Source organism: Puntigrus tetrazona, chromosome 13, assembly GCF_018831695.1.
Source record: "Puntigrus tetrazona isolate hp1 chromosome 13, ASM1883169v1, whole genome shotgun sequence".
NCBI lineage: Eukaryota > Metazoa > Chordata > Actinopteri > Cypriniformes > Cyprinidae > Puntigrus > Puntigrus tetrazona.
In genome coordinates, this window is record NC_056711.1 from 8,396,745 (window position 1) to 8,409,136 (window position 12,392).

The 12,392-nt window shown below is 37.7% G+C and overlaps 2 protein-coding genes across 2 annotated transcripts; both read right to left on the reverse strand.

Moving 5' to 3' along the window:
• Positions 1-134: 134 nt before the first annotated feature.
• On the reverse strand, positions 135-5,774 carry supv3l1 (SUV3-like helicase). The gene is made up of 15 exons (XM_043254679.1): positions 5,340-5,774; positions 5,023-5,100; positions 4,718-4,825; positions 4,512-4,626; positions 4,256-4,424; positions 4,051-4,162; positions 3,841-3,918; positions 3,387-3,478; positions 2,991-3,171; positions 2,727-2,820; positions 1,880-2,099; positions 1,713-1,793; positions 1,439-1,615; positions 860-1,008; positions 135-718 (listed from the first exon to the last, which is right to left on the reverse strand). The coding sequence occupies exons 1-15, from the start codon at positions 5,596-5,598 to the stop codon at positions 340-342; spliced, it is 2,292 nt and encodes a 763-aa protein (XP_043110614.1). The 5' UTR covers positions 5,599-5,774; the 3' UTR covers positions 135-339.
• A 649-nt stretch (positions 5,775-6,423) lies between these two features.
• Positions 6,424-11,901, reverse strand: vps26a (VPS26, retromer complex component A). The gene is made up of 9 exons (XM_043255977.1): positions 11,745-11,901; positions 10,261-10,410; positions 10,095-10,170; positions 9,458-9,614; positions 9,126-9,290; positions 8,883-8,989; positions 8,336-8,404; positions 7,947-8,089; positions 6,424-7,821 (listed from the first exon to the last, which is right to left on the reverse strand). Exons 1-9 carry the CDS (start codon positions 11,745-11,747, stop codon positions 7,708-7,710), a joined length of 984 nt encoding a protein of 327 aa, XP_043111912.1. The 5' UTR covers positions 11,748-11,901; the 3' UTR covers positions 6,424-7,707.
• Between the last annotated feature and the right edge of the window lie 491 nt (positions 11,902-12,392).

The window sequence follows — 12,392 nt, forward strand, 5'->3', positions numbered from 1 at the left end:
GTCCATGTACTGTAACCTTGCAGACTTTTTTTAGTCATGGGAACCTGAGGGTGTCTAAAATGATCTCTTTTCATTCCGGCTCTTTGATCTTGTGGAATGAACTGCATTTTCTATGGTTGAGCAATTGAGATCCATTAAAAATATCAATATAATTTTATTGTCACATCTAAAAGGGGGTGTTACAGGGCTCCTTCAGACACTCGGTTATAAATTTCTATGAAAATTGGTTTTATGGCAAGTTAGTGCTCCAGAGACAAGTTCAAAACATCAGCAGTACAGCCATATTGTTCTCTTGATCCTTTAAAAGTATATACAAGTCCATATTACACAAGCTAGTGTTCATTTTTTCTTTCTTTTCTCTTTATTTTCTGAATTAGAGTTATCTCTATGTTCGCTCTGCTTTTGGACCCATTCTTTCTGCAGCTGCTGTAACAGTTCCTTTGTCAGTAGTCCGTCCCGCACCAACCTTGAGCTCAGTGAAGAGTTCAATGCGCTGGGCTCTTTACTTTGAATCTTTGACCCTCGTCCCTTCTTCACTGACACTGCGTCTAAAACAGGAAGTCTTATGGAGGTAGAGGTTTCTGGAGGGGTGGACTGGTGTTCAATGGCACGGATCAGCCGTGTGATGTTACGCACGCCGACCTGGATGATTCCGTCCAGTTCCTTCTGAATTTCACGAATGAGATTTGCATCTGGGAACATGTCCATGAAGCGATAGCTGCGAGAGGGAAGCAGTTCAAGAGGTTAATAATGCTCTGATTTGACACTACAGTGTAAAATAAATGTTTAAGGTAAAAGTAAAATATATATATATATATATATATATATATATATATATATATATATATATAAAATATACCTGAGCCAAAGGTAAAGATCCAGCACATCATGGACAGCCTCGAGATGAACAAGGTCCTTGATGTTTTTGGGAGGGGCCAGGGGCCAATTCACATGTCGACAAACCCAGTTGAATGTCAGAGGCTCATCTCTGCTAAACTGTCTGGCAAACTGCAGGGGAGAGATTTTCAAAGTAGTTATTATCTACACCAATTCTTTTTACTATACGTATTTACTACAGTCAACTAAAGCTACTAAATACATAGTAGCCAGAATTTTAAAGAAAAATGTTGGATGTACTTGGAGGCTTTTGCAATTGAACTCTTCATATTTTTTCATTTGTTCATTTTAACCGCTTTCTGACGTCTCTAATTGAATACAATTCTAATTTAAAATAATTTTGTTGGTTAACGGTTAATAATCTGTGAACAAGCGCAGATTGTCGGTTAGGAGAAAATCACTAATATAAAATGAAAGTAAAATGATATGACTGTTCAAGGTCAAATGGCAAAATGGTCTAATAATCCTCTGTAACCCGTGTTTGCTGCGAATCTTTCAGGTTTTGAAGTCTCAAGTAGTTTGCTCAGGTGATAATGCTCACCTTGAGAAAGGATGTGCAAACGAAGGCCTGTTTCTTGTTGATAGGAGCTGTGCAGAACACGTATCGGGAACGCAAATTCAGAGGGATATGCTGAATCACATCTGCCAAGAATTTAAAGTCATCAATGTTGCACACAAAGTAAAGTCCATCCACCTGTGCAAGGCTCACAAATATATCCTGTGCAGAGGAATAGAAAGGAGAGGGAGTGTTTTAAATGAAGATGACTAATAGCCAGTGAAATAATTCTGTGATAATGTTGAATACTTAGACATACAACGAGGTTTGAGAGAGTGGCATGGGGAAGATGGTAGGCAAACATCTCTATCTGCTCTGCTGTGGGGTGTAATCCTGCTGTCTGAGATCAGGAATGGATGAGAAATCAACAACGCAGCCGTTTTCCAAACAGCGTATCTGCGTTGTAATATGTACAACTGTTCCTACCTCGATAGGGTCAACAGGCTTCCCCAAGATCTCCTTTAAAACAGGCAAGTCATCCCTTTGCATAGTAGTGACCTCACCCTCTTTAAACACAGAGCTGAAGCGTCCTGCTCGGCCTGCGATCTGCAGAGCCTGCGACGTGGAAATAGTGTCCAGCTCCTTCTCCCCCTTCTCATTCACGCTGGGCTTTACCAGAGAGTTAAAGATGATTCTCCTAATACTCCTAAAGGAAGCAAAGAACCAGGAGATTCTTGAACATCCTGAATAAATCGAACATATTTCGTTGTGCGAAATACATTGTTATTAGGGCAGTGACACAAAGGTTAAATGTAATGCAAATTAAATATTTTCTTATAGGCCAAGCAGTCAAAAGTATAAAAGTGTATTTAACTCACTGTTTTTCAAACAGGTGCCGGGGACTAAAATAAGAAATCTAACTTAAAATGCCCCCAAAAACAAAAAGTATTTTCGAAATATTCTTATTAAAAACCTTGAAACGTCTGGAATCACAAAATGAACTGTGCTCAATATAATATATTAATACTATATCTTTTTTGTTTGTTTATTGAATTTTTGCAATATTAAGTTTAAAATACGGTATCTCCGCCAGTATGGAGGACATCTGGCTCAAAAGTTTGAGAACCACTGATTTTATTCTCAGGATCAAAAACAAGGTTGGAAACAGGCACTGAAAAATGTAATATAAAATATTTACTAAACTGATATGTGAATTTTGGGGAGGCGGGGAGGGGAGTAATAATTAAGATGATCACTTTATTTTTGTAAAGGTTTTAAGTGTCAAAATGTAGAACAAAGTTAATGGCTTTGTCATTTTTTACAAGATACTTACAAGTTCAGCCCCATTCCAATTGCATCTGTGGCAACAAGGATTTTGCAAGGGTCATCTGGATCATTAAACTTTTTTGCTTGAGCCAACTTGGTGCCTGTTGACCAATCAAAATGTCAGTTTAGTTTCAAGATCAAATTTAAAACCAAATCGTTGTGCTGTAATAACAGGGCGGCAATTTGATATTAATACAGTAAGTTGAATAATGTGCCATGTGGATGATTTCCCTTATCATGCATCTAAACAAACTGACTCAAGGACTCTCACCAGGGGGCAGACTGCCATAAATGACGGCACACTCCAGGCCACGGACTTCTATCTGTCGGCTGATTGAGTAGATGTCATTTTTACTGAAGCACACGATGCAGTCGCCAGACTTCAGGTTATCTAATGATTCCACTGCATGGTTCGAGACTGAAAAAGGGGTCAGCCTCTTATAATTATTTACCTTAAAGATAAAAACGCATTTATGTCAAAACACACTAATTGCCTCAGTATCTCAAATCATTAGGCAAAAATCACTGAGACAAATGAACGCTTCAAATGAAATGTAAACATCAACATAATTAGAAAAAAGCGAAGGAAAAATAAATATGAAATTTTCAGTCGTTTGCGATATTCTGCAATAATCAACCATTTTTATTAAGAACTGCTGACACTCACCTCGACCTCTTCGCCAGTGGTGTACATGAGTTCAGTGATAAAGTCAACTGCTGCAGCTTCTCCACAAACATGGATCTCCTCAGCACACAAACCTATTCAGAGAGAAAGGAAAAAAATCTTATTTGCTGCCACATGCATCTTTAAACATACCCCATTCAACACATTTATATGAAACCAAGTTTGCTAGTGCAGATGAAACATTTTGTAATCTCTTGAGTTTAATACAGTAGTGTTTAAAAATAAATGTAATTCTACTAAATTTCTAGTAAACAACTAGAATTTAATAATTAAAAGTGGGCACAGTTCAAACAAGAAAATAAAGTAATTAATAAGCAAAAGGTGGGTCAATACATCTGAAGGCATTAATGAGAATGCTTCTAATTTGCATTCTTTACTGATTTAAAAAAATGTGCTTTCATGGTGTTTCAGGCGACTGCCAAAAAAGCCAACCCACCAAGAAGAGCTCTCGTCCAAGCCCATCCTCTGGCAGGATCTTTGATCATTTGAATCTCATCGATGACAGCCACTTCATCTGAACAAAATATTCAAACATTAATGTTTTAGTCATACAGTATGCTTCCATAAGCTTAAAAGGTAGCTTTACGGTCAGTATACAATTCAAGAAGTCTCAAGTAAAAAATGTATTGTGCAGTTTCATACTCACATGGAGTTGTGACACTGCACATCTCTATAGTAGAGGCAATGTGGCCAGACGGCCTTCCTTCAGGATCAACAAATATCCTCTCTTCTCCTGTGACCAGATCACACGGCACTCCCTAATAGGAAACCAAACATTGCGGCTCTAACATTCACAACTAACGTGATTCCATTAAAAAGCCAAATAACCTATTCTAAGGAATGAAACTCACTGCGTCATTACTCTTCTCATAGATCTCATGGGCCAGCAGCTTTAGCGGTCCACAGTAAACTCCAGACTTGGCTGCCAGAAATCTCTGGATGGCATGATAGGTCTTACCGCTGTTGGTGGGTCCTGCATGAAAAACAATCTTTCTTTGAATAGCCCTGGCCTCTGGATACCTGTAACACACATTTATCATGTTCAGAAGATTGTATTAAAAACCGTAGAAAGTGCAGATACAATTTTGTAGATGAAACACCCAGTACCAGTTCGCTGGGACCCGTAAGTCACTGATCTTGCGTAAATCATCCATACAGTCCAGCATGGGAAAAATCTGTTTGGCATGTCTCATAAAGTACGGGAAAATGTCATCTATGTGACCTGGAATGAGGAAAAGGCAATAATAAATTTGGTAAAAATTATAGATTTCTAAAGGATATGGCAATTTAGTATATCTGATGTAAATACTCACCAGCTCCACAACAGATGTCACTAAGAATAATATGCAAGTCAGCATTTAGTGAGTTCATTTCCAGCACATATTTCCTAAAACTCACAAATGCTTGATGAAAGAGACGAGCTGTTGAAGAACAAACATACAACGATCACAAATTTTTTTTTTTGTAACAAACAAAATACAGTATATACTGGCATACTTCGATGTGCAACGTTTTAAGATGGGCGTGTTGTTATAATAACACAATGTAATGGGAGTGGTTGACAAATACAGTGCAATTATCTAAAATCCTACAGTACTAATAGGTCCACGATTCTTACAGTCAAGCCCTTGGTCAGCAGCCAGTTTTTGCATCTCTTTTCTTTTGTAGAATCTGTTCAGCACCTTCAGAAGTTCACCTGTTAAAAAGTAGAAGTTAACAACCTTATAATCCATGTATTTCTGATAATAGTTATAACTGAATCAAGTATTCCAACTTCACCTGCATGATGAAATCAATAGTTTGGTTTCATATAAATATGTACAATGGGGTATATTAAAGATACGCTTAGAAATGATGAAAGCTCAGACCTTAAAGAGAGTCAATTACAAAGCGATTTTAAACTAATAGCACAACAATAATGAACACAGCCTTTACTTTTGTTCAGAGGTTGGGTCAACTCCTCGCCTACCGCCCCGTCCGCGACTTCATCGCTTTTGACGGTGAGCGGCACAAAAAGGGACGTGTCAAGGGGTCTTGATGAACCGTTTGAAGATAAATGTCTACTTGATACTTTCTCAAACGCCCTTCTAGTCGGATGCAGTGTAGTGTTGTTTGCTACAGCTGCTGTGCTAGCACATACCCGGTATCTGACGTGAGAGCGCGACAAAAAGTAAACACAGCGATTTACCGACATTATTAGCTTGCGTTGATCGGCTGCAGTTAGTTGAACGGAATAATAAAAATGAATAGCCGCGGTCGCACAATTTATATTATAAACTTCATGTTAATAAAATCTGTTTAATTACAGCAACAGTACCAGCAGCTATGATGACAAGGAGGTCAAGTTTCTTTCAGTGACAACGTGCAGAAGGACCCGAGATTTTGTGGTGCCCGAGGTAATGCCTGTTCTTTTTTTGGGGTCAAATCGAGTCAAGTGTTAAAGACGAGATTAGAAGTATTTAGTGAACAGATTGCACGTGTTTTATAGACTGTGATATCAAGAGAATACATTCGCTGTAACGTGAAATCTTGAAGGTTATGATTTTTTGCAAAGCGGCACAAACGGAAGCTACCTAGGCTAGGGGTATGGCAGTAAACATGTGGTACAAAACGCTGCAACCAGGATTGTTGATTCCAGCGCACACGAATCTCGCTCATCTGAACGACGGTTAATTGATGGCATTTTAAAGGTCACTCTTTTGTAAATAAATAAATTGAATATAAATTATGGACAATATTGATTCAAAAACTGGCCACTTGCTGTCCTTTAAGATTTTATTTCAAGGACCGATATGTTTAGAACTCATTTAGATCAATACATTTCCAAGACCATCATAGTCACTCTGTTGCATGAAAAAAAAAAAAAAAAATTCTGTATCCAGACCCCTGTGTGAACTGATTTTACTAATTGAAAATAAATTTATTCACAAATATCACTAAGGCTTAAAAGATTTGATCCAATATCTATATCTAGCTGAAATGTTAACAGGAAAAAATAAATTCACCATGACCCGAACGATGGATTTAAGTATAAACTTGCATTTTTATTTGACATCAGCAGATAAACAAAACTATGGCTGGATATGTACAATTTTTCAAGATGTACAAGTGATTCGTAGCACAACTATTCTATCAGTTCTCCAAACACTCTTAGGACTTTTCCATTGGGGCACTCAATGGCTTTGTACACAGACATTTCCATAAATAATGTAGTGTGAGTTTTAAAATAAAAATTAAGAGAGTATACGTTTGCTGTAGAGTGAAATCAAAAAACCATTTCAAAATGAAAAAGTTCCAAATTAACATTTAAACCACTTAAAATATGCAAGAGCACATTTGCAACAGTGAAAAATTGTTAACATCCCCTTTTAATAGAAAACATTATACCAGCATGACATGCAAATGATACAACAAAATTCCATCATGTCTCTGGGGCGTCTAACAATTTAGACGGTATGAAATGTAATTGCAGCAATTGATATTTAGCCATCAAAAGCAACGAATCATCTCAGAAATTCACAAAACTAATTAGGATCGCAAAACTAAGTGGCCCTCTTTTGCTACCAAGCCAGTGTGTCGTTCAAAACTGGGCTGACAAGTTGAATACATGTGCCCAATATAATTACACAAACTGCCCTAGTTTTATAAAGCTTCTAGTCCAAAATCTCTTTAAATAATATCTTATATATATAGACATTTTTTTATTTCAAAGACAGAATCCGTTTAACGCAAAGAGCATTTAAAGAACAAACATACAACAAAACAGAAGATGGCTAAATAAGTTAAATAGAAATGTTTTACAATGTTTAAGTGGATTGCAAATACAGTGCGGCTGGGTGGATTACATTTCTTGACCTTTTTTCTTTATAAACTGACCCCATGGCCTTTATTAACTGTTACTATGAACTCAGATTCACCAGCTAGCATGCATGAGGAAGCTCTTAAAAATGTGTTTAGGTCTATGTGTTTCTGCTCTATGCTGTGGAACACAGAGGATACCAGTGAGTGCACTTTTAAAAACATTTCTTCATCTAAGGAGGCGTGCAACCTTGAAGATGTGCTATATTACTTACATTATTGTTTCCAGTGCTTTCTAAAAAGTGTCCTTTTATACTAACAGATTGCTTGCTGTAGACGGCAGGGAGGACAGAGCCAAATCAGGCACAGTTTATCACCGTAAGCTGTGAGGGGTGACCATGTGAACAGCGATCTGCGTGTATGTTCGGTGGAAGATGTTCTCCTCTCCTGCGACTGGTCACAGAGAGGTACGTGTTTCTCCAGCTGGTCGCTCTCCAGACCCCGCTCACATTTCCGGCTGTTCAGCGGAAAGACTCGGCCGAGGCTCAGGTGACTCGTAGCGCTGATGGAAGTTCCGTTTCCTCATTTTCTCGGGTGCCTTCCTCCACAAAACTATTTCCTACAAATAAAACCAAAAAACACAAATCGTTCCATTCACCTTGCTGGTCAAACAGACAATGAAAGCGTGTACGAATGTTATGGGTCAAAATTAATTTAATAATGTAAATTTGATTACTACTGGACCTGCTGTTTGAAGTATCTCCTATCTTCTTCATCCACAAGCACCAAGTTCAAAAAGTACCTCACAGAGAACTTCTTGTTTACATCTCTCATTGTGGGTGTAAGGTCATAACCAGCCAGGAAAAGGCGAATAGGGATGGATTCACCTGGAAAGACATTTTTAGCCCAATAGGGAGTCAGTAATGAAACTGGAAGTTTAGTTCATTTTACTACAATTGAATGCGATGATTCATGGACGAGCGGTTTAACAAATGATTCACACAGAAATGAGTTGTGCTCGTGATTCATGAAAGAGGCCCGTTATTTATGTGCTGCGTGTCTTAGTAGCAGCTGTTAAACTTTTTAAAAAGATTCATCTACATTTATGTCCACAGAGTTAAGAAACCGCTCACCTTTCACTGGTGCTCCATCCATAATCTCGTATTTGGCCACTGTTTCCGTCTCAGTAGTTGTGCTCGGCCCTGGAAAGGCATGTCACATGACGCACACATCGTTCAGAACCAAGTGAGAGACTAATGAATTTTAAGTGCTCGAGGATACAAAGTGTACAAAAAAAAAAAAAAAAAAAAAAAAGTTTATAAAAATCAACTACAAACATACTATCATTTAAAAGTTTGGGGGCAGGTTCAGCTTCACAGGAAAACATTGCATTTTAAAATATATTTACACAGAAATGCACAGTATCCAATTTTTGTAAAACTTCCGAATATTACTGCTTTTATAGTATTGTTTACTCTAATGTGGTCTTGGTGAGCGAAAATGTTTAAAAAAAAAAATTCAAAAAACATTTTACCAACCCCCAGCTTTTGAACAGAAGTTCTTGTTTATTATAAACAAAAAGCAAAAGAAAGTGGACTACAATAAATGCTCTTCAATAATTACTTTTAACAGTCATTTGTAAATCACATGCACGTACACGTGTACAAAAGGAGATCATACCGATTCCTGTCATTTCTTTCTTGATCAGCTGAAGCTCCATGTGTTGGATTTTAATCCGTACAAGTAAGAAGTAGATTTTACCCACAATTACATCTTTGAGGTGATACCTGATAGACAAGAAGACATCCGTTAGCTCGAAATCAATCGGACTAATAAATTCAAACCAATCAACGCACACGTACTTAACATCACTCACTCATGTAACTAGGATTAAATCAACAACGAAGACCTAAGTGCACTTACTTGGACTTATTGTATTCAAACTCTATATGTAGGCAGTCTTCAATGCCCACTTCCATTTTGATAGAGTTGTTGACATCAGGGTAGGTCGCCAGCTGATGCACAATGAGGTCATACTCCTTTACCAAATCAGACAGCCTCCGCACAATTGTAACTTTAAGAAAATACCTACAGAAACATAGAAAGGAAACCTTGTGTGAAAGAAGAGCTTAAATCATAGATTAAATGTGTGTTAAAGCAGCAGTTAAAAGTCAAAGACTGTCGATGTTTCATTAACGCTAAGCCAGGATTAAAAGCAACAACCAAAAAACAAAATCTACAAAGTCTTCACTAACCTCAATCGCACATTCGCTCCAACATAAGACTCGTATGGCTTTTCCACTTGCATGAACTCAAAGTCATAGCTGCGGTTCTGTGTCAGCTCTCCAGGCAGAGCGAGCTCCTTCACAAGGTTTACAAACTCATGGGTATTGCTTTTATCACTGAAGAGCTCTGCACGGAGGAATACACACACGCAGAAATCTGAGACTGCTGAGACGACCAGAATCACTAATGATACCTAAACATTTCAGTCTCAGGTAATTGGATGTAACAAATTGAATTAAATCTGAAATGTTGAAAAAAAATAATAATAATAATTATATATATATATATATATATATATATATATATATATATATATATATATATATATATATATATATATATATATATCCTTTATTTACATCTTAGAAAAAAAAAAAAAAACATTTTTGCACTGTGGGAAATAAAAGACCTTAATAATGAATTAAACTGGGGCACCATAACAGATGCCTCCCTCACAGAAATGTGTAGAGCAGTCTAGCTCTCTTTCCATGTGACAGCCACATGCTCTCCTAAGCTCCGAGCAAAGCAGCACAGCCCTACTGAAGCTGGTTTACTGCCCGAATGCCTTGAGAAAAGAGAATAAGTCAAAGTGTTGAATTAACTCACCGATTTGTCCTACAAACTCGATGCGAATTCCCTGATGTTCAAGCCTTTTGCCTGTTTGTTTGACGTTGATATTCACCTTGGGGTGACAGAAAACAGCGCACGTCGGTTGTCTTTGTAATTAAGAGACTTTAGGAAAGAGTCCCACGGGAGAGGTCTACTCACTCACCTTTCCTGAAACTGATTCTCCGTCATAAAACAGATAGTGCTTCTCCAGTTTCCCATCCTCGGTCTTCAGCTCGGCTGTTTTTCTGCTTTCAGCATCATTCAGAATGACATCGATTTCACACACTGGACCGAACAGACCTCCAAGGAAACTCTGAAAGAATGACAACGCAATTCTATTTTTTTCAGTTCACCTTGTTAACCATGTTTTAATTCTTAAGTCCCTGCCGAGTAACAACTTAATTTAGGCTACATTTACATGCTATTCTGTTTATTTATTTTATATTATTAAAGCTGTGACCAAAAACAAACAAACAAACAAAACCAAGTAGCGACAAATATTTTCCTCCATGTTGATATGATAAGTCTGGCATATTTCACCAGTCTAACATTTACCCAGAAGATTAAAAAAAAAAAAAAAAAAACTTGGATCAACGATTCAACCCATTTTTGCATCAGCCTCAAATTAAGTTATTTTACAAACCTATAAAGCATATTAAATGCAACTAGAGTGACTACAATTAGTGTCTACAAGTAACATATTAATTTTGACCTGTGCTTATTAAAATATGTAAAAGAAAACGTAAGCATACTAAATTTTAAATGATCAAAAATTCAGTTTTGCCAGCTGTGCGATTCTTAAATGATATAATTTCTTTTAATGTCCCCTTATGTTCCTCCTCCTTAAGATCACTATTGCTACACGCAATGCGGTGGGTGTCTTGTGCAAATAATGGATAAAATGTCAGGGATTGAAACTGACTTGACATATTCCAGTTTTTGGTAAAAGCTTGCAAATATTTTGCGTGAGATTCGGGCATTTGTGAGTCATTTGTTTACAGTAGCAGCAGTACGAGTGAACGCATCAGGCAAGAATCACTGCTACTCGTTTTTACACATCAAGTAACATTTTTTTGGCATTGCCTTCATTCGGTCTCAATACAAGTATAATCGCATCCGTTAAAGAGCAGCTAAATAAACAACACTGCCGACATACAAGGGACCGCTGACGCAGTGCGAAAACGTTTAGGTATCATGTGCATTGCTTGCTCACTATCCATACGGAGAAAGGAAGCGCCGTACAAACGTTTAACAGTCTGAGCAAAACGGTTAACTTATAAAAATAGCTTCACTTTAGCGAGGGAGCTCGGCGTCTGCCTTGGATTCAACCTTCAGCTTTACAGCTGTTTTCAAAGGTCCCGAGTACTTGCGCGGACGCGGGTTTGTTAAAACAAGCTCAGAATGAAGGGACGCCGAATGCGAGCTGGTTGGTAAGGCCGTGCGCTAAGTTTTATCGGTGTTTATCGCTGAATGATAACGAGCAGCCTCCCCACCCAATCCTTCACGACTTCCACGGCCTACTTCAAACCGGATAGACCGCAAACACGTTTGCCAGGATCGTGGGCGTTTATTCCAGAGGAAATAAGACGAGTCGCGTACTAAGCGCGAGCATTTCAGCCGTTAATCGCAGCCTGAATCAACGCTCACCATTTCAGCTCCGTAGCTTTAGCTTGAACGCAGTCCTCCTCGGTACGGCTTCCGCTGGATCCCCGTTCCTCTGAGCTGAACGGACTGGGACCGACAGGAACACAGCGAGTGAACGCTGAAACATCAGCCGCACCAGCGAACTTCAAAATAAAAGTTTCTCTGTCTTTTTACATTAACTACACTGCTGCGGTGCAAAAAAAAAAAAAAAAAAAAAAAACATTGTATAGGGCAGGCCTGATCATATTTTGTGTAAAAAAATATTATTATTATTAAGTACCACCTAATTCTTCACATTTATATAATATTAAAATGTTAAAAAAAGTTCACTTTTCCCATGCCTCGGATATTAGCAACAGGATGGTAACAAAAACAAATATAAACATCAAATTACTAATTAAACACTATTTGTTTCTGGTGTTAATTAAATTAAATCAGGTTAGAATTCAATTAGAATTGCTATGGTGGTCAGAACAATTTTATGACAATTTCTGCCTCTGTTTCAACTACTTCAGTTGAATTAATTTCACTAATTACTTGAATGGAATGTTGCATTGCAGTAAATTTACCCCAAATATTGTGACAACATGCCCCACTATTAGTCACTATTTAATCTTGCTCTGAGAAACGTGCATGTTTTTATAGTAATAT